Source organism: Temnothorax americanus, unplaced genomic scaffold (assembly GCF_048541705.1).
Source record: "Temnothorax americanus isolate GAGA-0224 unplaced genomic scaffold, ASM4854170v1 Scaffold13, whole genome shotgun sequence".
Classification (NCBI taxonomy): Eukaryota; Metazoa; Arthropoda; class Insecta; order Hymenoptera; family Formicidae; genus Temnothorax; species Temnothorax americanus.
The window spans coordinates 3,641,384-3,667,025 of NW_027509264.1; the positions used below are offsets into that span (position 1 = coordinate 3,641,384).

Below are 25,642 nucleotides of genomic sequence, written 5' to 3' on the forward strand. Positions count from 1 at the left end.
ATACGTGAGAGCGATTAATCAGTAACAATTACACACGATTACTCACCGAGAACGTCGGAGTTGACTAAAACGCTACAGCTGTACATCGCCGTCATTAGTCGGGGGTGTCGTAGGCTGAAGATCCGTCGACAAGCCTCTTTACACGCCGACATTAATTGACCGCCCAAGTGTCCCTGGCTCTGGCCACCGGAATCGCTGCAACGTTTCGTACATCTTATAGCATACACTTATTTATACATGCACATGTAGCGTTTATTAAATTCTTAAATAACGCGCCCAAATATGACCTCCTTGCTTAATTTCGCTCAATATAAAAACGTCAGTACTATATGATGACTATATATATCTTCCAGAAAGGAAGCAGTTGCAATGTACGTGTCTATTTTTATGTGTCTTATAAGAGTATTTCTTGATCGCAGATATCAATTTAAGATGCGAATATTTATTAACCATTAACGCATATTTACCTTTGTGAAGTATCGAAAATTTCCCACTTCTTCAATACGAAGGAGACGCCCATCATAGACTCCTCGCATAAGGGGCCAGCCAGAGTAGCAATTTGAAATCCGTTGACTATACTGTTATCATATCTGAAAAATTTATATAACATACGTATTATTATCATCCGAAATAAGTTTCAAGGAGGTAATCAAAGTATACATCTCGTACATATTTATTTTTGGCGCGTTATATATTACAGCATTTATCATTGCTGTAAGTTTATATTAAATTACGTTCATCGCATCTTAAATGCTCGTATATTTCAAAAGGGATATGTACACAATAAAATGCTTTTACGTTAATATTTTTTAAAAATACTTACACTGCTCGAGGATCGGCATTCGTGCTTTGCTGCTCCCAGAACTTCTTGTGGCTGTAATCAGTCTCGTTCAATAGGATATTCGGGCCGCCTTTTCGTGGCCCAAACGACCATATTTTATCCAGTACGTTATCCTTCCACCCCGCTTCGAGAAAGGCTGCTCGCAATTCGTTCTTGAATACCTTTGCTTCTTTCTGCTTTTTATCAGACATGGATCTCTCGTTGGGTTGATTCTCGTCAGAAATATCCTCGTGTTCTCCGTTCTCCTCTGTATACCTGTCGCAGGAGCTATCCAACAATTTTATCAGATTTGCATTTTTCTCTAACAATTTTGTTACGTTTTCCGGTAGAGGTTTCGCGTCTATCTCAAAACGACATTGCCGGTTCGACGTCCAGACTTCGAGGTTGACTTCCATCGCCTTCTTCTCGATCGCCTCGTTCACCATGTCGAGTTTCGGAGGTGGAACTATGGTCTCGCGGAACGGCACGATCGGATCAGACACGTTAATATCGATCTTGGCGTATCTCAGCTTGAGATCCTCCAGGCATCTCTCGAGATGAACCTCACCGGCGGTGCTCAGAACGATTTCGCCAGTCTCCTGCATGTGAACCATGGCGCAGGCGTCCGCTTGGTTCAACAGTTTCAAACCGTTAATGAGCTTCGGCAAGTCGTTGGGATGTTTCGGCTCCATGGCCACCCTTAATATAGGAACCGCGAGAGAAGTTAACTCCGTGAACGAAGGACAGGCGATTGTCGTCGAGAGAGTCGCGGTCTTCAAAACGTGTTCTTCGAGATCACCGATTCCGAAAACATTACCCGCCGGTACGTTACCAACAGTCTCGAGCTCTCTTCCCATGAGAATGTACAATTTATTTACGGTCACCCTCGTGATGTGTCTGCCGGGCTTCAAATCCTTGAGCACGAGGGACGGATCCACCTGCTCACCCGCTTTCTCGCGTTCCAGAGCGATAGTGGGATTATGCTTCGGTCCTAAAACAAACACCTCATCTCCGATTTTTATAGTCCCCGAATATATTCTCGCGAAGGCCACTAATGTACCGTCCAACTTTTCCTCGATGACATCCTCACATTTTACGTCCTGGACGTTATTGGAGACTATTGAAGACGGATCGCGCGTATCTTCCACGTGATTCTCAATGATGGTAGAATTCTTTTGCTCCAGTCGCTCCGCATGCTTCTGTCGAACGATTTCTCTTCTTTGTGCCAGTTCTTCCGGTGTTAAAGACTTCGGTTTGTTTTCAGGTAGCATGTCTTTCTCCACTGGAAACATTTTCGAGACGAATATAATAATCGGCGCTTCTGACGATGGACTGCACGATAAGAATGCCTTTTTCAATCGCTGCGTTTCAAAGGGCAGAGCAGAGAAGTCGTTGTGCCCGCTTATCAGTCGCTCGATTTTCTCGTCGGTTAAATTGTGCGGCGCTGGAACATTCTCGCATACCATATTGAGACAATTTTGCGCCAGGGGAAGCCACTGCGAACAAACGGCCTGCAACTGTGCTTTCGTATCTGTGTGCCTCAAGTCGCGGGTTGTCAATTTAATATTTAACTTTTCAGCTATAGTCGGCAATTTATCTTTGTCTTTTCGTATCACTATAGTCTCATACAGCGCCCAGATATTGTCCAAAATCAATTGCACGAAAAGCGGCTTCTTAGCCTTCTCCTGAGCTCCCTTCATAATCCTCTTCGTTTTGCTATTTATATAAAAATCCCCCCACAATGTCTTACGCAGAACCTTGTCGCTGAATCCTAATTTATTCGAATAGATTTTCGCGAATTCCTTGATACCAAATCCCCAGCCGTCAATTGCGCTAGTGAAAAGAACGTTTCCTTGTTCCGGAGAGAAATATAAATTTGAGTCGTCCAACTCCTCCAAACCTGATTGCCAATCAGCCAGATCCCTCTCGTTTACCTTGCCCGACGTAGCTGCAGTCGTTTCCTCGCGGTCCTCGTCACGTTCCATCACGTCGCTCGCAAATAACTCGCCCATAATAGCGTTTACTTGCTCCAGAACTTGCGTCAAACGCACGTAGGCGTCCAACGGCGTCAATTTCATTTCTGTAATCAGTCGGTCAACTTTATTCAGTACTAAAATAGGCTTCAAACCTTCGACGTAGGCTATAGACAGGGCGCTACGCGTCTGGGGACATACGCCTTCCACCACATCGACTAGGATGACAGCTCCGTCCGACAGTCTGACCGCTGTGGAAACCTCCGAGGAGAAGTCCACGTGTCCCGGGGAATCAATCAAGTTTATCACGTGGTCCTTCTCGTTGTGCACGTGATACAGCGTTATGGAGCTGGACTTCATCGTGATCCCGCGTAACTGTTCGTCCGGCCTGCTGTCCAGGTACCTGAGCTTGCCGGCCAGCTTGTTGGATATAATGCCGTTGCTCGCGACGAGAGAATCCGCCAGGGTGGTCTTTCCATGGTCCACGTGCGCCAGGATACATATGTTCCTGATACGCGTAGCATCATTTTGTATCTCGCTAAGCTTCTCTAGGCTGATAAGGCGCATCGTTACTCGGATAAGAACGACGGAGGTAGGAATGCGAAACTCGGCAGGATTATATATACAAATGTACATATAATGTGTGGCTCCTACGCGCTCGTACGCTCTACAATACCAGCGATTGCGATAACGAACGTGAACGCGTGACGCGGTACGATATATACATATAGTTCGATACCTAGGCTTAATTCTACCCGGTGAACGTGGAAAAACGTAAACTTAAGTTAATCGGACCGATATCGCATACGCGCGCACGTAGTCCAGTGCCGCGGGTAAACACTATTTCAGTTTATTCTCTCGCCAACAAAGCGCGTAGGGTTTGTTGAACGCGAGGATGTAACGCAGGTTGAACGGCCTCGCTGTCGTCGTGCGGAACATGCCAGCGGACATCGGTTATCGGCGCGGCGGAACGAGACACGCGCCCGCAACACACACGCGGACACGGGTGAACGACGAGGCAACCGGGTCGGATCCTCTCTTCTACTCCTCTTCGTCGCCGACGCGTCTCGTAACGCTCGAGCAGCGCAGCAGCGGTAGGCGACTGTGACACTTGCCGCCTACTTGGAGAGGTTAGGGCGCACCTGGGCGCACCGGAACGTCGCGAACGTGGACTTGGCGCGCGCCGCTTTCCCGCTCTCTCTCTCTCTCTCTCTCTCGTCTCGCCTCGTTGTGCTCGCGCGCGCAACCGACTTTCCAGGTATCCGCTTGCGACACGCTTGAATTCGGCCTGGGACCCTCGATCAACGCGATCCCTCGCTCGTATCGTACGGATCCACGAGTGTTCAATCGTGATTATCGCGAAACGTGCGGGCGGCGGGCGGCGCAGATACGGACACGGACGGCCATATTGCGTCGGCGCATCACGGAATCACGGCACCACGGCGCATGGCGCGTGCAGGGAAGTGTTAAGAGTGCAAGTGCGCGATTCGATCTGCGCATACGAGACGAAGAGAGACGAATAGCAAAGAGAGAGAAAGACAGAGAGTGGATTATTCACTCAAAAAGAATTTCTTTTTCCCTCCGGCAAAGTCAAGGGTAACGGGTAACATAAACTCCCATTAGTCTAATCGACAATCAGCTTGTCAATTATCGTACCGCCAGTTGATTAATGAATCAACTTAGATTAACGTATCTACTATTTCACTTTGCTGGATAAAATTATTTATCTTTTATTGTTTAATTGTAAGATTAGAAATCTTGCTTCGAGCAATTAATTCGCTGCTGGTTGAATCGATCGTCGATTAATCAGAGTTCGCGGTTAGAGTTGTTCTAAGAACGGTGAGACGTTTGATAAAAATGCCGTATTGTCACTCGAGATAAACTCAAGACCTCGCTCAAGACTATAGTATTCCGCGATCGTGCGCCTTTCGAGCGATTTATCGGCGAGTCTCAAGCCCGTTTTACTCACCTACGTTTTCCCCACGCTTATTGCCGCCTAGAACGAAATTTAACGCCTAAATCTCGAATCGGACAAAAGGAAAGAGAAAGGAAACAGGACAATTCGAAAGGGATGTGAAAAGCGTGACAAACAGAACGCAGCCGGGCCCCGTGGACACGCGCCATTGTTACGCACGGTCACGCGACGAGAACTTCAGAACGAATTTCAGAGCGAACTTCAGAGCGAATAATCGGTGCGAAATTTAATTACCTGACGACGATCGAGATTTTTCTGAGACAAACCCAAGAAGACAGATAGATCTTAAACGCTCGTGAACACTCGATAATTTTCACACCTTGCCTATAGCGGACATTATTTTATTACATTACGAACCGTAGTTTCAGGAGAGATTTCGAAGATTTTAGAGAGAGATTTGAGAAATTTAGGAGAAATTATTTAGCAGAGAGATTTGGGACATTCGGAACCGTTTAGCGAACGATTCGATGATTCTTGCTATAATCTTGTCAAAGATTTGCATGTCTCTTCATATCTCTTCATGTTTTCTTACAATATTGTATACGACTGAAAGCTTTTTTTTTATATCCGCAATTGTGCTTTCTGTTTAATTTCACGGCGCGCGTTACGTCAATTGGAAACGTGTCGGTCATGTATAATTAATTTTATTATCGCAATTACTGTAGGTACAATGTACAAAATATATCGAGGTGTTCTCTCAAAGACTATAGCGTCGAACTCAAGAATATCGTTATCATCAGTTCTTATATAAAAGACGAATGTCCTTTCTGTCCGTTTATAACAGACCTGCAAAAACTTTAACAAAAAAAAAACACTATTGAACTCCAATCTAAACAATACGCGTTAACGAAGATGGGTCGTTTTTATTTTTTATCTTTCCTTCTTTCATTGTAATCGGTGTTATAAGCTTGTTGCCTTGTCTTGGATAGCAGGGAACAAAAAATTGTGGTGTGTGTGCGAAACCATCCGTCTTTTAAAAAGAGATATTTTGATATGTAAAAAGCTGTCGATGGAAATTTAAATAAATGCAAAGCAGTAGCGAAATAAGAATAATTCGAGGGCGACTGACGAAACAGGGCGCCGCAGCCGCCGCATTACATTAACTTACACTGTAAAAAATTTTATGTCAATGAAAGTCCACTCTAAATTTTGTGTTAAAATAACTCATTCATCGTTATTTTTTACATTTAGAAATGTTATATCGACTAAAAAATGTCGATGTAACATTTCTAAATGTAAAAATTAACACGATGAATGAGTTATTTTAACACAAAATTTAGAGTGGACTTTCATTGACATAAAATTTTTTACTGTGTATTCGTTAATTGATTAACAAGGAAACGACGTTACAAAAACGCGCGATCTCTCAATTAGAGAGAACGTCCTCTTGCAAAGAGTCTACCGGACTTTTCGTTTTCTTGCGAAGAGCTCGTCCCCTTATGTTGAGAATCGTCTTCGTCACTAGCCATACCGCTCCCGTTTCGCTCATGTAGCGCAGCGCGTCCACGAAGCCGCTGATCAAGCAATGCGGTGGATAACCGGTTGTCCGTGACTCGATGCCGACCGTTTTCAACGTCGCTTTGACGAACGTCTCCGGAGTAGGCGCCATCCACGTTGCTCTCCTAAGGAAAAAAAAGGACAAAAATATTGAGTACGATTGGACAGCGAAAATTGAGCGAGTCAGAAGAGTTTCAAATTCTGTAAGCATTGAAAAATATAATAGAGATAAAATTATTTTACAGCTTCCTTGGAATCAGTCCGTTATGTAAGAGACTCTCACTTGATCTTGGACATCTTTGTGGCGACCGGACCGGGTAGAACGCACTGGACGGTGACGCCTCTCGGTGCGGCTTCTGTAGCCAGATCGGCGCTGAGCTTGTCGATGTACGCTTTACTGGCGGCGTAAACGGCCAGATATGGGCTCGGGATAGCCGCGGCCATTGAACTCACGTTGATGAGCACCCCTTTCCCCCGCTGCATCATGCCGGGCAGCACCGCTCTCGCGACTCCGGTCACCCCAGCCACGTTCAGCTGCAGTATTCTTGCGATGACTTCCTCCGACACTTTCGTGAACATCTCGGGATGGTCGTAGCTTGCACCGGCATTGTTGACAAGTACGCCAACCTGTTGGAAAATATATCCTGGTTATTTTTAAAGAGATAAAATTTTTTATCTTTTTACATTTCTTTAAAAAAAAAAAAAACCAGTTTTCTCTTCGTCTTATTTGAGGAATGTTTCTATCAATGTGATCGAGATTTACCATGAGTTATATAAGATGTGTTACCTCCAAGTCCTGCGTCACTTTTCCGATTTCAGCGTAAACAACCTGGCCTTCGGTTAAATCAGCTTCCACGACGCGAGTCTCCACGCGATACTTCCGCTCGATCTCGGCAGCTGTGTCCTTCAGCTTGGACAAGGATCGCGAGACCAAGACAATGTCCATACCCTGCTCGGCAAGTACATCGGCGAATGCTTTGCCAAGGCCATCCGTCGCGCCGGTTACCACCGCCCATTTTCCTTGCGTTCGGAAGTCAATACCAAATCCGAGGCTCGAGGCGATCAATTTCTTCCACACTAGAATCCCGACCTTTAGGATGAGCCTCAAACTGATGAACGCTACTATCACGAGAAACATCTTCTCCAACCAGACCAGCGCCATTCTACAAAATTCAAGCAACAGCACGTGCGTGTCAGTGGACAGTCACGCATCAGTCACGCGCGATCGACCTTTAGAATTTGTTTATAATTGATTAATTTCATCGCGGCCAAACAATCGCGAAGCGTGACATCTAACTATCTGTGTTTCTCAAAACAACGATTTAAAAAAAAATCACTTGCGTGAACATTTAATTATTCCAGTTAAGCTTTATTTAAATTTAAGTAAATTATCATCACGCCCGGCGTGATTGTCGGACGATATCAACAAGTATACCTGCCAGTCCCTGCTGATTTGGCTTTAATGATCTCGCGTCGTATTATCAACCGCGACATACGCTTTCGTTATCACGCGACATTTTTTGCCTTGCTTTGGAAAAAAAAACCTGTTGCTCATGTCCACCTACTTGGATTTTAATCTTTAACTTTAACTTGTGACTTTTATCTTTGCATTACTCATCAAATCATGCATTAGTTTTTGAATCACTCGTATCAATCTTTGACTGTTTTTCTACTTAGACTTCATTTCCTTACGCAATTTATTTCTCGTCAGGCGATAGATAAACTCGCTTATGTAATTGATATTCCGATTCTCGAATCACTTACAGAGAAGCATGTGATTCTTCTATGCGCATTCGTGCAAGACGAATGTTCAACGTTTCTCATTTTTCTTCTAGTAGTATCTTTATTTTTTTACGTTGCATGCTCCTCGCATTATAGATACTTTTATACGCATTTGTGCAAAAGGAGCATTCAACGTTCCTCATCTTTCTTTCATTACATTTTTAGTTTTTTAAGTTGCAAGATTCTTTCATATATCAGTCATACATAGAGTCGCAGGTGCTTCATCGTGTGAATACTGGATGATAAGCACAAATGTAGAAGGCATTGATTCGTTACCATACAATGCAAAAATCAACATAATTATATTGGCAACCAATTACGTTAAGTCACCGTCATAGAAAAATCGAACCATCGCGTACAGGGGCAAAGTTCGACCGAGTCCGATCGTCAAAATTTTCTTATCACGGCGCACAGCGATAATATTATTACATTACTTAGGTAACTCGTGTTTCGAAAGGAAACAATTTGACACACGCGCATTCTTACACTAAGAAAAAAATGTTGTTAAGTTGACTAAAATTTTCAACCGATTATAATTTTTTTAATTGAAATATTTAAGTATTTGAGTCAAATTACGTCGTGTTAGATTTAAAATATGTCGTATTTAATTTATAAATACATAAATATTTTAATTAAAAAAAATTATAATTGGCTGAAAATTTTAATCAACATTTTTTTCTCAGTGTTGTTTGTCAGGGAGAAATATATAAATAACAGCATTCTCCGACACGATCTACTCGCGTTAATTGAAGGTTGAATGAATTAAAATTGTCTCATTGGCTTTTCTGTTTTTAAAAATAGATACTTAAAAGTTTTTTAATTAACTTTAAAGGATCATTCTCGCACATTGAAAAATGTAATTAACACAACGGGCAGATCCGCAGAAATTCATCATAAACCTCCCCAGAATTTCATCGAGATGCAGCTTTCTCCAACGTGTTTTTATACTCCAATGCGCGAGGCGATCGTCCCGGAACACTTTCTCACTTTCTCACCTGAACTCGACCTTTACTAAAAATCGACTCCTTTTCCGGTTCTCCCAATCATCCAACGATGAATAGTAAACTCCGTTTCTTCACCGGGGATGCACCGCGGTCTGCACTCTCGTCTCGGGGATTAAACGTCAACAAATGTACGCGCGGCAAGACTGCTCGATAACGACTGACACGTTAGACATATATGTAGCGATATCTCATAAAAATTACGAAGGACAAGGTCGCGCGTGACAGGTCGACGACTTAACGGTGAACGAGCCAGGACCGCTTGAGAGACGAAAATGCCAAGGTTACCACTTGCGGAAGGGCGACGATTCCGGCTACCTACTTTGATGACTGCCGGCGTTGTACTGCGTTGCGAAAGCGGTCGCGATCGATGCTTTTGTTCGGAATCGGGCTATCAGCGACGCTCGGGAACGCGCGGGCGCGCGGATGCACGCACGCACGCGATGTCAGGGCTGGAACCAGTTCCCACTGGCTCGCCAGGAACGTCCCACCCCGCCGGAGGAAGGTAGCGGTGTCCACGTGGCCGAGCAAAAGATTCGCCGTTCTGAAGGAAAACGGCGGTGGGGAGGACCCGACGCTGATGAAGAGAGAAGACGATTCTCTCTTTGACACACTTCCGCTCGCGGCCTCCTTCCGCAGACTCCACACGATTTCTTCGATCTGTGCGATAATATCGATGGCCATGATACACTCCGGTTTTTTTTATAGGCGCAGATAATATTCGAGGAAAAACACCTGGGCGTGCTACTTGAATAAATAATAAGTCGCCTCCGCGTTTTCTCCCGGAATGAGAATGATGTTTCATGCATAGCCTGATGGGAAAAACGATACACTTTTCTCGATGAAATAATCGACCGACATTTGTTTTGAATAAATATTACCTGTCCCGAATTTCGCAGAAGTCTTCGGACTTGTGCTTCGGACTTTCGGAGTTGTGCTTCAGGTTCTCGTATTTGTGTAACGTTATGTTAACTGCAGATGGACGTCCGCGCAAATATAATCAGCAACTGCTGCGCGTGCAATATTAAATATTAAATAAAATTTTTTATTGCATTCATTTCAAAGCTACAATTTCAATCAAGGAGTAGAGCTTACTCGTACAAGAATATAATTGCGCAAACATGTAATCCACTGATGGATGGCATGTAAATTCAAGTTCGATTTTATTAATTAGGAAAAAAGTTCCAGACACTGAGGTCTAATTTTACTTGCAAATACCATCTTTACAGGCGAAATACCTGTGTAAAAAAAAAAAAAAAGATAAATAACGTCATCTCCGAGTCTTGTTTGTTTCGCGTAAATGATGTACGATGTTTCTAAAAAAATTTCGGAGAATAGAGTGGAGGTGACGCCGAGAACGCGTTCGAAAACAAGATGTAACACGCTTCTCCACAATTTATTCCGTTCATATACAAAAGGGTATATTTTACATACATAATCGCGTGTTTCTAAATACAGTCTTGAACAGTCCTATGTAAAACGTGAGGTGGGCACAAAAACATCTCATATGTATTGGGAGACGAACGTTAAGTAACATCGGATAGAAAGATACGTTACCCTATGTATTTAATACATAGATTATACACAGGAATACGATTGAGAGATAGAAATGCGTCATACATACGTGACGCATCTTTCACTTATCTTTCGATCTATTTTTTAGGACGCCGTACAACAGAATTATATGGCATAGATGCAACGCCGCACTGCTGAACACCGTGCTCGGATACGTGTTCCAACATAGTTCTATCACACCCAATACGGTCAGCTTAAGGACGGTCTCGTAGTCGGTGCACCACGCGAGGTACGGTAACGTATGGTAGTACCATACGTAAAACTGATAATGCAATGATCTGCTGAACATAATGCCGATGAAGTTCGCGGCGAAAAGGGGATAGACGAACAGCTGACTTACGGTAGACATGTCCACCTTCTCCTTCTTGCGAAGCTGAGGCTTCAATTCCTTCCCCACGTACTTCAATTTCGCGTACGACTTCACGTAGGTGATCCAAACGGGCGCGCAATACAGCAGCGTCAGCATGTGCAGAAGCAACAGAGAAACGTGCAGGTACGGATGAACGAATACCTCTTCGGGGAGGAACCTCCAGTTTACGGTCCACTTGAACTCGAAGACTCTGCCCAAGTTAAAAGCGCCCTTTATATAAGCGACAGGGTTCTCCAGCAAGAACGGAAGACCAAGAATCAGCTGTATTAACGCGCAGATAGACAGATGTAGCAGTGTTTTGAGCGTTCCCAGCGTGCACAGGTAAGCGACGAGAAGCGCCGGTGCAAACAGCAGGATGTTCATCTTGATGGACACGGCGAGGCTGTACAGCGCGCTACCCAAGTACCAGCGGCTGTCCAGAAACGCATTGATAGACGCGTACAGCAGCACCATCGCCACCGAATCGTTGAAGAGCCTCAGAACGAATATCGAATGTATTCTGTAGGAGGTGCAGCACATCAAGATGATGACGTAGGGCGGCACTTTCTTGGTTCGCGCGTAAATCCGGAAGACCAGCGTCAGCGTGATCACGTACAACGCCGCGAAGAAGTACTGCGCTATCCTTATATTGGCCCCGCGCGAAGTTATAAGGTAAAGACCGGAGAAAACGTAGACGAAACCGGCGGGGTAAACCAGCGGCCCGGTGTCGCCCCGCAGCTTCGAGTAGTCCGTCGTGCCGTTCAGGAATCCCCCGACTTCCTGCATGTAGGCTCGCCAGTCGATCTCGGTGTACGGCACGATGTAGATGACCAGCACGTTCAGAACGATCTCCAAGTAGATTAACAGCTTCGCCGTTAACGGTATCTTTCTCGGGTCGGTAAGGAAGGCGACGAGCTGCCGCCAGTCCAGGTAATTCTCCAGCCAGCCCTTGTTGCCCCTCCTCGAGGACCTACCGGCATTGAGGTTAGGCCTCGCCTCCCTACGAGGCGCCATCCCGCCTGCAACACGCGTGACACGCGTCTCCCGTTATCAAATATGTATAAACATATATAAATAGATTCGATCTTTAACAGCGAATATTACCTCGGTTGCTTCTCCGTGATCCCGTGATTAACCTGAGAGGTTAGCCGGACGGCTTACGATCGGTTCATCCGCGTGACGACGAGTAACCGGCTCGTTGGAACGGTAATCCGTCACTTTTCATCATTAATCTCTCACGGGAGCCGCGAGGAAGGTCGCTCCTCCTTCGTGTCCCACTTGCCCAGTGATAACTGTGTTTTCCTCGGTGCAAATATTCGCGGAACCCTTTCGGAGTAGACATGGCCAACATGGCGATCGCAAGGTAAACAGAGCCGCTGTTCCGCAACGGTTCCCGTTCGTCGCAGCTGAACTTTCCGTATCGCTCGTCTCTTTCTTCCAACCGGCCCGGTCGTCGGTCGTTCGCCGGGGCCGTTTCACTCCGAGTGCAGAAAGTGCGGCGCGGTGCACGAACCACGCGACCCTCGACGACGCCGACGTCACAACCAATCCGCGCGCGCCAGCTGGGATTCCGGGTTTTTGACAGAATCCAACGTGTCGCGAGTCGCGAGGCGCGGAGGCGAGCGTGTCGCTGAACAATTCACGGAGCAATCGTGCGTGTGGATGAATTAAAGTCGCCGCGCGTCACCCAGCTGCCGAACGACGGAGGCCTCGCATCGGGGGAACATCGTCGATTTTCAGTCCGATCGCAACGGTATGTGGCTCGCGCGAAGGTAACCTAGCCCCACCGGAGGCACGTACGCGTCAACATTTCGACATTCCGCGTTTTTTTCCCCCGTTGACGATCTCGCGAACCTCTCCGTCGTCACCCTCGCGTTTTCGGCGACCGCGAAATTGCGAGTAGGACTCTCGCGAGGATTGGAGTAACCTTGGAACGTCTTCCTCTGTAGTGTCTTTTGGTTTTGGGACGTAACAGAACGCCGTGATTTCGTTGGATCGGGGCGACTTCGATCAAGCTTCGATTAATTTAAGTCACCCTTAGTGACGAGAATTTGTAACGTTGCGAAGTGACGTGGCGAAAGAGTCGCTCTAGTCGGCTTTCTCTCGTCCCCCTTTTGTGAGAGATAAATTGTTTAACGCGTTGTCGAAACTTTGTACGGTAGGGTGATAATCGAGTACGTTAATATTTATTTATAAGCGCATTTTAGTGATTTAATAATGTTATTGTTAACAGAACACAATAGAACGGAAGGATGAATACGTCAGTGTCGCTGGTACTTTCCGTATTCCTCGGAATCGTGTGCTCCGTTACGGCGTTGAAAGAAGGTGATTGCGAAGGTAAGAATCTCCCTGAGATGTTTATCTTTATATTTAAGTTAACGCAGAATTTTATGCGGTTCCTTATTCTTGTACTATTTTACAGTATGCGTCGCCGTTGTGGACAAGTTCAGTCAGACACTATCGGCAGACGTTAAAAGTGACCCCAAGAAGATCGAAGCAAAGTTTCGAGAATACTGTAAAGGCACTAAATCAAAAGAAAATAGATTTGTAAGTATAAACTTGTGGAGACTAAATTAATGTAGACATTAATTCCCTCGATTATTTATTTAAAATAATTGCAATTATTTTTTGCTTATGCTTCCAGTGCTATTATTTAGGTGGGTTAGAAGAATCTGCCACCGGTATCTTAGGCGAGCTCAGTAAACCACTGTCATGGTCTATGCCCGCGGATAAGATATGCGAGAAATTAAAAAAGAGAGATGCTCAAATATGCGATTTGAGATTCGGTATGCATAACATTCGCGCGCTGTCGTCATTCTTATTGCGGATACAAAGTCGACCGTCCCATGCGAAATTGATATTTTTGTTTCAGAGAAACAAATCGATCTCAATACGGTAAATCTGAAGAAGCTGAAAGTACGCGACTTGAAGAAGATCTTGAATGATTGGGAAGAGACGTGCGAAGGTTGTATAGAGAAGACAGACTTTATCAAACGAATTGAGGAGCTCAAACCCAAGTACTTTAGCGGTAGCTCGAAATCGGAGCTTTGAAGGAATGTTCTCAATTTAGACAAGCAATTACGTTAGGATGGCTAAAATTTCTGTTTCCTTAACCTACGCAGGAATTGTTTACAGCATTTACAGGATATGTATTTATCCGTGTCTACGTACGATTCGCGTATACAGCTTTGTTCTGAAAAATTTTTTCTTTTGAACAAACTGTCCAACGACAGTCTCTTAAACTAAGATATTTAGTTTCTATTGAATGGTGTAGAAATTACCGTAAAGCGAAAATTAGCATGAGACAAATGATAATGGGCAATGGAAATTTTGTTTTTAATCGCAACGCGTTTTTATATCTCAGTAATTCCGAGGGACATGTTAGTAACCTGATTTTCTCCCTGAGGCAGCCATGCTAATAATGAATCTATTTTATCGAAGGTGCTCCATTTTTATGACATCAACTTTAGGTGTAAATTAATATATACAGCGTTTATATACGAGAAATTATTTTCACACAGTATTTACTTCATTGCTCTTCCTCAGGTAGTGTAGTAATACGCAAATATGTTTGTGTGATATGACCGAAAACGATACTTCGTACCAAAACGCGTTGTATGGTGTCGAAAGATATGTGTAAGAGGTACTTTATCCACAACACCGTTGTACATTATTACGAAATTAGATTTCTTTTTCATTATCCGTTATGCACAAACAAAATGTACAATTAAACTTATGGAGTATCTCTCATGGCCAGTATCGATGAACCGTCTTACTTGGACGTGCAGGCTTAACAATGCCAATTTTTGAGATAAGAATTATTTGTATCGATATACACCAACTTTTTCAGTAAAATGAAACAAAAAAAAGAGATGATAAAAATGTGTATTCGAAGTACAATATCCTAAAATTAACAATTACGATAAATCGCGCGTAACTCATTGTAGATAAGGTATTACCGCATATCGCATAATGTACCACTCCGGAAATTCCAAACTGAATTATTTATTTCGTGATAAGACTGCGTAATTACGTTTTCTATATTACATTCGTGAGCCTTGATACGAGAGGTCAGGAAAAAATAAAAATAAAAAAGCATGTGTGTTGTTACAAAAGTGGAGATGTCGTTTCCCTCTTTACGAGGCGTTGTATTAAATCCCTCGTGGCCACCCTGAATTACATACTCCTACTTCCGTCACACTTCGGCAACTCGCTCCACTTCCCATCGGCTTGACACGTAATCAGTCCCCGCTTTTTACCGTCAGGACACACGTATGTCAATTGATCTTGAAACAAGTAGGAACGGCCGTAGAGCGCGATTCCTTGCTGGACCTGTGGTTTGCCACACGATATTTCTGCAAGTGATAGTGATCATAGTGAGATTCAGGTAGATTTTAATTCGTCCAATGACAAGATCGACAGATCTGCAGCTTCTTTTTTATATAATAATGGATACGCACTCGAACATCTGCCGTTCAATCTGGACCACTTTCCGCTTCCCAAACATCTCAGACTCGCTTGTCCGAACACATGATAACCCGGAACGCATTGATAAGAGATCATATTGCCGAAAGTGTAATTCCGAGTTCCGCTGACGTCATTCTTCAGTACCGCGTTAGCGAGAACCGGCGGGTTTCCGCATGCCACAGCTAGAAACGTTCAACATTTTCAACTTAGATGAACCTGAGAGCTTTCGTAAACAATTTAAAGAGCAGGAACATACGTTTGCAGGAAGGTAAAGCGGACCATCTGGCGTTCGATAAACAAACAGATCGTTCATCACCCTCGAGAATGTATCCATGACGGCATTTGAAAACCACAACACTGTCGAGCGCTCTGCGATCGTTCGCGTCATCGGTGTTGTTGCTGTCATCGATATATCCAAACTCTGGAACCTGAAATTAATTGTAATTTTATTCTGGAAATATGAATATGTCAAACTTTAAAATATTGCGCGAAGAAAAGATCGTATATATATATTTCTCTTTCTTTTATTATTTTTCATAGTCTTGCGACACCTCGTTAATTTTATTTCTTCCTATTGACATTACCCGTTGACATTTTCAAGAAAACTTACTTGCGGAAGCGTGCATGATCTATCGCAAATATCTGTCGAGTTGTTCAACAGCTGTTCGAGTATAGACTCTTTCAGCGATAAATTCGAAACTTCCCATTCTGCAATCTCGTTGCACACCCATGTTATATTCGAGATCGTCTCGTTGGCGATCAATCTGTGCAGGTTCATCTGCACGCCATTTCGACATGTTAAGACTATTCGTCGCCCGTAACTGCTTCCCTCGGCGAGGATCTCGAAGTCTTTGTATGCGCGCGTAACGTTTTCCTTGTTGTACCATTTCTCGAGCAATGCTGCATCTGCGTAGCTGTTCTCCAAGGCGGTTTCGTTCTCTAATCTCTTGAAAAATTTAAAAATCGGATGATCCGCGACAGAACAATTACGCGGTTCGCAGGAAGCGAAAGTCGAGGACCATCTCTCTTCCTCGATACACGTTCTGACCCGGTCACCGATTAGTTCGTATCCCAGATCACAGGCGACGATGATTTCCACGCCGGAGACGAACGTTTCCAGGGAGATCCCATTCGCCGCGTCGCTCTCGTTTCTCCTCAGCTCTATTCGATCAGGCTCCAACGTGGCGTCATCTCCTTCTATCGGAATTTCGACCGTAATGTTGTTGTCTTTCCTGAGGAAGATTCTCGCATTTGCCACGCGATTCGGCCAGGGACACGTGCGCGAGATGCAATCAGGGACGAAGCCCGTCCAGGTGCCGTTTACAGAACACTGTAGCTTGAATTCCGTCAGCAGATTGTGATTTCCGCGAAACTTGTAGCCGCGATGGCAGAAAAATCCTACGATGTCGCCGTAGCGATACGTTCTTTCGGAGGGGTCGTCGATCATGTTTCCCTCGGGATCACGAACGGGGATCCGGTCGGAATTCGGAGGGACGATGTAGCCGTGCTCTATTCTACGCTCACAGAATGTTAAACAGTTCTCAAATGTCCGTTAAACCAAACTATTGCACTTTTTGAACAAATTTGTAATTTTATTCAATAAAATATCGTTAGTGAGTCAAAGTATGTTTAAAGAACGCACTGTCTTGGCGGAGGGCATCCGTAGGGCGTGCAAGACGGCCTCTTGTGATCCCAGACGCCAGTCTCCAGACAGGTCAAGTACCTCTCTCCTGTTAAACGGTACCCGGGATTGCACTTGAACTCCAGCTGCTGTCCAGCCTGAAATAATTGAACAATCCGCTCGAAAATGTAGGGCGTTTCAACGTCGCGACGTTTCCATCTTCAAGTACCTGTATTATCGTGACATCGTCTCTCTCGTTCTCCTCTAATATGTATTCTATATCTCCATTTTCCGGGGCAAGCAGATTCTTACACGTCGTCCCTGTCGAAAGACGCAAATTTAGTCATTAAGGTTGAATCTCGAATTATATTAGCCGCATTTTTATTCTCACGCTTAACGGCGAAGCTCTCAATATCTTAACTCCGGTACGACCGTTACCTATGCAGAGCGGAGGCAGCCCGATCCACCTGCCGTCGGAATTACAGATGCGATGGGGGTTTCCGCGAAGCTCGTAGCCCTCGGCGCAGGAATAGTGTATCTCGTCCTCGAACGAATACGAGTCTCCGTGAATACGTCCACGTGGAAAGTAACCCGGGAAGCCGCATTTTATTTCTCCAAACACAGAAACCAGAATCTTTAGCCTCGCGGTCAAATCAAATCTATTCCAATTAATGATTGAAGAACAATGCCATTCTGCCCTTCTTCTTTGCATTGTAAAACGATCACGGGAGGGGACCGGAACTTACTCGTGCAGATCGGCGTATCGTATCCCTCCCATTGGCCGTGCTTGAGGCACTTCCTCCCGAGGGATCGATGTTCCTCGCCACCGAACCGAATCATGTATCCGTTGTCGCAGTAGTACGTTACCTCGGACAGATCCTCGCTCACTTTAATGTTACCTTTGAAGGGCACCACGGGCAAAGGGCAATCGCGACAAAATGGGCTGGCTAAGATCTGAAAAGGTGAGATTTCGTCGTTAAACCCAAAAGAGAGAAGAGGACTTTGTAGCTTGACAATTAACGCATAATTACAGCAACGTCACCCTGAATGTACTGCTGCATCTGCGCCCAGGCCATGAGGTTTCCGTGATACTTCTCGCAAGTGTTCCACAGTTTCGTCACGTCACTGTCGTCCAGAAAAACGTCCCACATGTCCAGCAAGCCGAGCATCCCTAGAAATGCCTCCGATTCGGAGAAACCGCCGCCCATGCGATCCTGTTCCTGTCCGATGACGAAGGATCCGTTGGCTGAACGGGTTAATATCCGGAATTCCATGATTTGCTTTAGGCGGAGATAATTCTCGATTAAGTGCGTTGTTACCTCGCAGGACGGTTCCCTGGGCCAGACCGACGCCGTTGTCTTTGAGGATTCCATCGACGGACACGCGCCAGGAACCGCGCTCGCTCTCCCAAGTGACGCACAGGAAGTGCCAGTTACCATCGTTGATCTTGACGTCGGTGACGACCTTCTCTCCGTTAACGTACAAAACCAATCTGCAACGACAATTAATTCGGGAGAATTAATCGCGAGTTTGAACGCGTGTTGGCATTCGCGTTCTATTTTCGCTATTATATAGTTCTATTTTCGCAAATAGAACTATACTGATGAATTTTTCACCGAGAATTTCCACGAGTATAATTACCCGTTATAGTCTGTCAGCGTGAAGGCGTTGTCGTGAAACGTCGTGGCGTACGACAATACGGTACCGTAATTAAAAGTGTCCATCGATTGTAACCACAGGCAAACGGACAGCTGCAATTGATAAATTCGGTAAAACGTGTTCATTATGATTCTCCCGAATTTTTCTTCGATTTACCTGAAGGAGATCCCTCGCGGGTCCTTTGACGGCCACGTAATCTGTCGTGCCGGACTTAGTGAAGTGCATCACGTAGTCGGACGACAGTTCTGCGACCGTCAAAACAGTCCTTAATAAATATTCCCTGCATTATCTATTTTAAGTTATTATCTAAAGAAGAGACTAAAACAGCTTCAAAAAGAAGAAATTAACAAATAAAATATTCCAGAGTTGAAGTTTCAACTTGCCGGTTTCGCAGTCGTGTCCCGTGAAGGGAACCGGGCATTCGCAGACATAATCGTGCACGTGGCTGATGCAGCGTCCGTTGTTCAGACAAGGCGAGCTCTCGCAGCGGTCGATCTTGGTCGCGCAGTCCTCCCCCGTGTATCCGTCGGGACAATCGCACCTGGACCGATCGTACATCGAGCCTCAGATCTCACGTTTCACGGCGTGAAATTACGCGAACTACCTACCTGTAACTTCTCCGCGTTGCGTTCTCCTTCTGGAGATTGACGCAAATCGCGTTCGCGTGGCACGGCAGCCAGTCGCAGGGTAGCAGGTTGCAGTGTCGGCCCAGGAAACCTGGTTTGCAGAGGCACTGCCAAGTACCGTTCACGGTACGGCACGCGGATCCCTCCTCGCAGGGCGTGAACTCGCAATGATCCATCGGAACCTCGCAGAATTGACCTGAACGACACGTACAGGTGAAAAGACTCGCCGTAAGCGTTATTAATGAGAAACAATACCTTCGAATCCATCCCTGCACTCGCAAGCGAAATCACTTTCGGTGCTCACGCATCTTCCACCGTTCTGGCAAGGATTGGTGCCACACTCGTCCACGTAGATCTGCGAGAATTCATTTGCTGATTTTTTTAATCCGGATTTTATCGCTTCGAGTGTCTGATTTGCGTTCTTACCTCGCAATTAGCGCCTGTGTAACTGCTTTTACACGCGCACTCATATGTTACGGAGTTATCGGGATGCTGCTGCGTCTCGCACACTCCCTCATTCAAGCACGGCGAGGAGCCGCACGGATCCTTAAAACCCTCACATCTCGATCCTGAAAGAATAAATCGTATAGCGAAAATGCAGATTAATTTTATTTTATATAGGACAAAATAAAAAAGAGATTATAAATTATTAATTCAATTAAATTTAATTAATTTATTAACATTAATAAAATTTAGGAGAAAGAGAGAACCAAAAAAGATTGTGACTAAGTAACTGCGCAACCTACCCACATAATATTCGCGACACTCGCAAACGTAGCCGCTTTCATCTCGTAGGCATTGGCCACCATTTACACACGGATCCGTTCGACAGTCGTCGATTTCCTCGTCGCGGATCGGCAGGCAGTCATTGACGTCCGTGGAGCCGCGTCTTTCCGTCGTCGCGCTCGATGGACACGGCAAGCACTGACTCTGTCCGTAATTTGGCTGATAAAACCCGATGTCGCACATGAAACAAGGTTCCATGCCCACACGCAATCCGTGGTAGCGTTTGCGCCGAGAGTAATATCCTGGACGGCATACGGCTGCAGGGGAAGAAAGGGAAATGCATTACGCGATGTCGAGTCTGGTGTTTCCACCTTGCTTGAAAATCTTACGAATGCAATTATTCAAGGATTTCGCGTGCATCCTCTTCGTGAAGGTATACTCTGGACAAGGCACGCACGTCAACGAAGCGGTCTCATTCTGGTACTGGCCGTAAGAACATGGCTGACAGGTCCTGGTAGATGAATTGTAGAAAGTGCCCGCGGGACATTTCACTAAAAAGAAAGAAATATTGGAATTGGAATATATTTGTAAAATACACGGGTAGATCTTTGTATAATCAAAAATGCATGTTTCCGTCTTCTTTCGCGCTCACCGCAACTATGTCTTTTCAGCACACTTCCGGGATCACAAAGGTCCTGTGGCTCCTTGAACACGAGATGCAGATTCAGAGCGAGCCTCGCGATCTCCTGGTTGGTTCTATTGTCCAGCAAGTCCAGCTTTCCCATCTGTGCCATCGCGTCGATCCTCTCTCTCAGCTTCTGCACTCCCCGTTTAGGATTCTCAAAGTTCTCCTCGATTATTTTACCTAAAGGAGATTTTTTGCGCGTTATCTGACATATTTCACGGACGGGAGATTCCTCTCTTACCTATAAACTTGAACTTGATCTCTATCCTATCTCTTTTCCGCTTGTTAGATCTGGTATTATTTTTGTTCGAGTCGGGGCTCAATCTAGCTGCGCGTGTCAATTTCTCGAACATCATCGTTTCGGTATTTCTGGAGATATCGGTGGACCGAACTTGTTCGTACTCGGGCTGGAATCTTCGTCTTCTTATCAGATTATCCTCGAAATTCTTCGACGACGAAAGATCGTCTTCGCACTTAGGATCGAAGCTGATTAGATTACACTCGATGTCATTGTCGCACATTCCCAGCAGTTTCAATTTCAAGTCATTAGCAACGTGCTCGCTCAACTAGAAGGAATAATATTATATGAAAATATTATACACCTACTTCAACAAATTAGTATTATTATACGTTAAATATAAACGCTCACTTCGCGAAGAACCGTTTGATTGTCGCATAACTCGCTCCCATTGCTTTGCAATATCACGTTTCCCTCCTGAGATACTGTCTTTGGCGTTTGTGTTTCTAGTCGACAGAAGAGATAAAATGCCAAATGATTGACGACCTTCGATAAACTTGGCGCATAAATACCTGAACATTCCAGCAGATGATTATTTTCCCACGCGTGACCGCTCAAGTTACATCTCAACAGCAACTCGTCGTTAACGATATCGAGGTTCTTCGGCTCGATAGCAAAGTCGTAGCCATCCTCGCAAGCTACGACGCATCGCGTCTCGCGATCGCCTGACGAAGAACAGTTTAGCCGACCGTTCACCGGTGCCCTCAGACTTTTACACACGTCTGGGAAAATCACACAGTACCAATTGTTATAGGCACATGTTGTTAAATACAGCCGTTAATGAAGAAACATGCACCTTCTACAGTAATGTTCAACACGCAGCTTGCCCGATTGCCGTACTTATCCGTCGCGTTATAGAAGACCTTCGTGCGGCCGACCGGGAAGAGATCCTTTCCAGGTTGATGACTCTGATTGACGTTCACGGAAATCCTCGAATTGTCGTAGAAAACCGGCTCGTCCCACGTCACGTTCGCGAGACCGCTGTCGAGATCGGTATAGAACGTCGGTGGATCGACACAATTCTCGATTGTCGGTGGTTCTCTGTCTGCGAAGAAATTGAAAAAAATATTCATTTCTCTCATATTCTTCTCGACATGTTAATTGTTAACCAATCGTCCTTTCGACGGGTTTCTCACATCAGATCTTAGATACTGCAGGCTTCGTTGGTACTACATTGCCTGCGACTTACCGAAAACTTTGATCTTGAATTTGCATCTGGCCTTGTTGCCGCTCGCGTCCTGCGCGACGTACACGACGACGCGCGTGCCGATATTCGCCTTCCAGGGCAGGACAACGTGAGGTTTCGTCCACAGGATGGGCGACTCGTCCGCATTGTCGGTCACCACGGGTACCGTCCAGTTCACGTACGCGTAGCTCTGTCCCTTCGCGGTCTCCTCGACAATCTCAGCCGGACACTCCATGGAGGGCGGTGTCTTGTCTGTACATTGCGTTCAAAGTATGTATCGCGCCTTTAACTAATTTAATTTATAAGCAATTCGGTCGAGGCTTAAATCTAATCATGTTTCTCGTGGCAAAAAGACTCGATTTCGATATTAACCCACGCAACGATTGACGCTATGACGCTGGGACCAGATCCCCGTGCGTCCGGTGCATGATCTGCTGGTGGGTCCTTCCAGGACAAAGCCCTCGTCGCAGACGATTGTGCAATTGGTAGCGAAGGGTACCTTCGCCGGGCCGGTGCACATCTCCGGGGTGACGTCGCCGTTCGCGATTTGCGGCAAAGGCTCGCATTTCACAGCTACCGTAAGAGACACAGCGTTTCTGTTAATCCCCCGATAAGTACTTACAGGATGTTGAAAATATCGTCCTTTTTTTCTTTACCTTTGCACGTGACTTTCAAACCGTCCCAACGGGACAACGGCAGACAGTTGCGCACTTTGCTGCCGCGAAGCTGATAGCCGACGTCGCAGCGGAATTGGCAGCGCGTGTCGATCGGATACACGGTGGAGTTCTCCTCGAACTGGTGCTGATAGTCCTCGTCGTGTTCGCATTTCACGCGGCCGTGCATGGGCGCGCGTAAAGCCGGACATGTCTTCAGCAAGCACTGCGGCTCGTTGCCGGACCAAGTGCCGTTCTTGCCGCAAAGCCGGATGCTGTCGCCCGTGAGGTGGAAGCCGATCCTGCATCTTACGCCGCACGCCGCGTGCACCACGTTGCTGCAGGCGCTCGCCTTCACCAGATACCCGTTTTCCGGAATTCTCAGCTTCGGGCACGTTATAGCTGAAAAATGTATATCCACCTCATCTTGCGAATAATTCGCATTTGTGCTAACAATCGCGCGAGGAGCCTTGGTACCTATCCAATTAAATAACGATTCTAGGTTTGTTATGAATGCGCGTGTAAATTACCCTCGCACTTGTGACCGTCCGTGATGAATCCGGAGGCGCACACGCAGTCGACCACCGAAGTCGTGGGTACCTTGACGACGACGTGATTCGCATCTGGACAGGGTACACACGCGGCGGTGGAATCCCCGGAGGTATTTCCCGAAGCGTACGTCCCGTTTGGGCAAGCTGTCGCGGGCACGCAAAGAGAGAACTTCCGGAATAAAATGTATATTATCCGAATTATAAATATACGAAAATATAAAAAATAATATAGAAATAACATGAAAAAAATAATATAGAAAATAATATAGAAAAAAGACGTAATATCTATGAATCAGGTGTGTCAATGATCGGCAGGTCAAGACGCGTTTCAACCTACGTTGACAAGAGCCTCTGAGGCCGGAACCGAAATAGCCGGGTGGGCAGATGCAGGCGTAATGGCCAGTTGCGGTACCACAGGTGCAGGTCGCCAAGTCGTCGCAGCAGGTTTGGTTTACCGTGCTATGCGAGCAAAGGCCGTTGCAATCGGTCGGCAGAGTCAGGGCCACGTATTGCCCAGTCTTCAAGTCTGCAAAATTTATCACTTAAAACCGATTCCTCTTATCGCACGAATTTAACGCCTCGCAATTCTTACACTCAGCTTCAACCCAGCAATCCGCGTATTCTCTAAATTGCAGAATTTAGACTTTGCGTGTATATACGGAACACTTAAAAAACTCGACGTGCAACATAGCTTTATTCAATGGGAAGAGACGCACCGCGATGCAGGGCACGACGCGCCAAGGCCTCGAACTCCGCGAAGCTGTCGAGGAAGTAACCGTGCGTGTATCCGGGATGGCTGGCGATGTCGTGCAGCTCTTCCACGTTCCCCGTGCGTATACCGAAGGTGAACACGGTCGCTCCCGTGTTCTTCAACAGGTCGGCCGCGGGTCGCGGGTCTCCGCCGTTGCTGAAGCCGTCGGTTATCAGGAACACCACCTTGCTCGCCGTTTCGCGACCTTTCTCTAGGATCGCCTTGCAAACGGCGGAAACGGCCGGTTATACGTGATTTATCGAGCTTCAATCGATTTTCGTTAAAAAAGACGACGCGTTATCATCTCACTATCGCGACATTGGCGAACGGAATCGGTGATACTTACTAGCGCTTCGAGAAGCGCGCCGCGCGTGTAAGTTCCCCCGCCGCTGTAGGTGATATTGCTGAACTGCTTGTTCAGCAAGTAACACTTGTGATCGTTGGGCCCGTGTCTGGAGATCTGATCGACGTTGCGGTACACGTTGCCCCGACCGCCGAAGGTGACCAGGGCGATCCGCGCGGCCGTCGCGTCCACCGTAAAGTCCGACAGCAGCTTCGTCACGAAATTCAGCTCGCTGCGAAAGTTCTCCGCGCCGACCGAGCCGGACGCGTCCACCAGGAACACCATTTCCACCTGGTACCGAATCGTCGGTGCGCTCGGATTAATCGAAACATCTATCTCTCTACTTTTCTTAAGCTTCGTGTTATAATAAGTTTCGTTAAGAGCAAAAAAAAAGGAAAAAATATGTTAGATCTGTGTCTTATATCTTGGTATATCTACCTGATCGGTTTTATTTCGCAATTGGTCTATGTGCATCTTGAAAAGGCGCGACAGGATGTCCGCTTTACTCTTCAGCATCCTGTCGGCGTCGTCCAGATGCTCGTACCAGTAACGCTGATCCCCGTTCGTCTGGTTGGAATTCCGGCCCAGGAAGGTCGACGAGACATTGTTATCGCCAATACCGATATCCAGATCGCCGTTCGATTCTCCGTCGACGTCGTCGACGCGCTCGGCGATAATCGAAAATAAAGAAAGCACTCCAACTATCAGCGGTAAAACTCTTGAGAATCCCATTGTTATGTTTCACGATCACACAAATGATACCCAGCGATATCTCGCATTTAAAGACGAGCGTTAAAGTTCTTGCTTTATATTATTGCGTCTATTTACAGATCGGAGGCGATTGGAGAACACATCTTCTTCCCGTTCTTCGACAGAGAGGAGAGAAGAAGAGGAAGAACCTTGTACGCGTCTAATTCAAGATTCTACCGTTTCAAGGACCGTCGGACATCGCTTTTGCAATCATCGTCGCAACCACGAAGAAAACCGGATGGAATCAGCGTCGCGGGAACTACTCCGGTACTCCGGCTCTCTCGAGAACCATCAGGGGATTCAAGATCGCGAAAACACGGATGGAGACTTGTGGAGACTCGCGGGTCAGTCGAA

At 46.0% G+C, this 25,642-nt stretch overlaps 4 protein-coding genes across 4 annotated transcripts in view; 1 reads left to right on the top strand and 3 right to left on the bottom strand.

Moving 5' to 3' along the window:
- LOC143894102 (elongation factor-like GTPase 1) overlaps window positions 1–4,676 on the bottom strand; it is a 34,808-nt gene extending 30,132 nt beyond the window's left edge. Inside the window, exons 1-3 of the mRNA XM_077400177.1 lie at window positions 824–4,676; window positions 468–590; window positions 47–195 (exon numbers count right to left, since the gene is read on the bottom strand). Of these exons, the coding sequence (XP_077256303.1) occupies window positions 47–195; window positions 468–590; window positions 824–3,429 (2,878 nt within the window). The 5' untranslated portion in view covers window positions 3,430–4,676. The remainder of the gene's footprint in view (window positions 1–46; window positions 196–467; window positions 591–823) is intronic.
- Window positions 4,677–5,396: 720 nt separating this feature from the next.
- Window positions 5,397–12,313, bottom strand: LOC143894107 (uncharacterized). Its single transcript, XM_077400183.1, has 6 exons — window positions 12,077–12,313; window positions 10,964–11,991; window positions 9,371–9,708; window positions 7,053–7,428; window positions 6,549–6,892; window positions 5,397–6,390 (listed from the first exon to the last, which is right to left on the bottom strand). Exons 2-6 carry the CDS (start codon window positions 11,984–11,986, stop codon window positions 6,135–6,137), a joined length of 2,337 nt encoding a protein of 778 aa, XP_077256309.1. The 5' UTR covers window positions 11,987–11,991; window positions 12,077–12,313; the 3' UTR covers window positions 5,397–6,134.
- Window positions 12,314–12,531: 218 nt separating this feature from the next.
- Window positions 12,532–15,092, top strand: Manf (mesencephalic astrocyte-derived neurotrophic factor). The gene is made up of 5 exons (XM_077400185.1): window positions 12,532–12,725; window positions 13,206–13,309; window positions 13,395–13,519; window positions 13,617–13,758; window positions 13,845–15,092. Exons 2-5 carry the CDS (start codon window positions 13,225–13,227, stop codon window positions 14,021–14,023), a joined length of 531 nt encoding a protein of 176 aa, XP_077256311.1. The 5' UTR covers window positions 12,532–12,725; window positions 13,206–13,224; the 3' UTR covers window positions 14,024–15,092.
- LOC143894106 (sushi, von Willebrand factor type A, EGF and pentraxin domain-containing protein 1) lies at window positions 14,830–25,610 on the bottom strand. The gene is made up of 31 exons (XM_077400182.1): window positions 24,977–25,610; window positions 24,542–24,829; window positions 24,161–24,416; window positions 23,782–23,970; window positions 23,424–23,588; window positions 22,897–23,295; window positions 22,613–22,813; window positions 22,244–22,492; window positions 21,851–22,099; window positions 21,567–21,776; window positions 21,406–21,500; window positions 20,998–21,322; window positions 20,724–20,936; window positions 20,461–20,622; window positions 20,092–20,388; window positions 19,772–19,914; window positions 19,601–19,700; window positions 19,328–19,541; window positions 19,103–19,260; window positions 18,876–18,964; window positions 18,702–18,811; window positions 18,380–18,552; window positions 18,092–18,306; window positions 17,807–18,014; window positions 17,499–17,672; window positions 17,290–17,381; window positions 17,082–17,218; window positions 16,050–16,953; window positions 15,696–15,867; window positions 15,433–15,621; window positions 14,830–15,327 (listed from the first exon to the last, which is right to left on the bottom strand). The coding sequence occupies exons 1-31, from the start codon at window positions 25,268–25,270 to the stop codon at window positions 15,149–15,151; spliced, it is 6,849 nt and encodes a 2,282-aa protein (XP_077256308.1). The 5' UTR covers window positions 25,271–25,610; the 3' UTR covers window positions 14,830–15,148.
- Window positions 25,611–25,642: the final 32 nt, after the last annotated feature.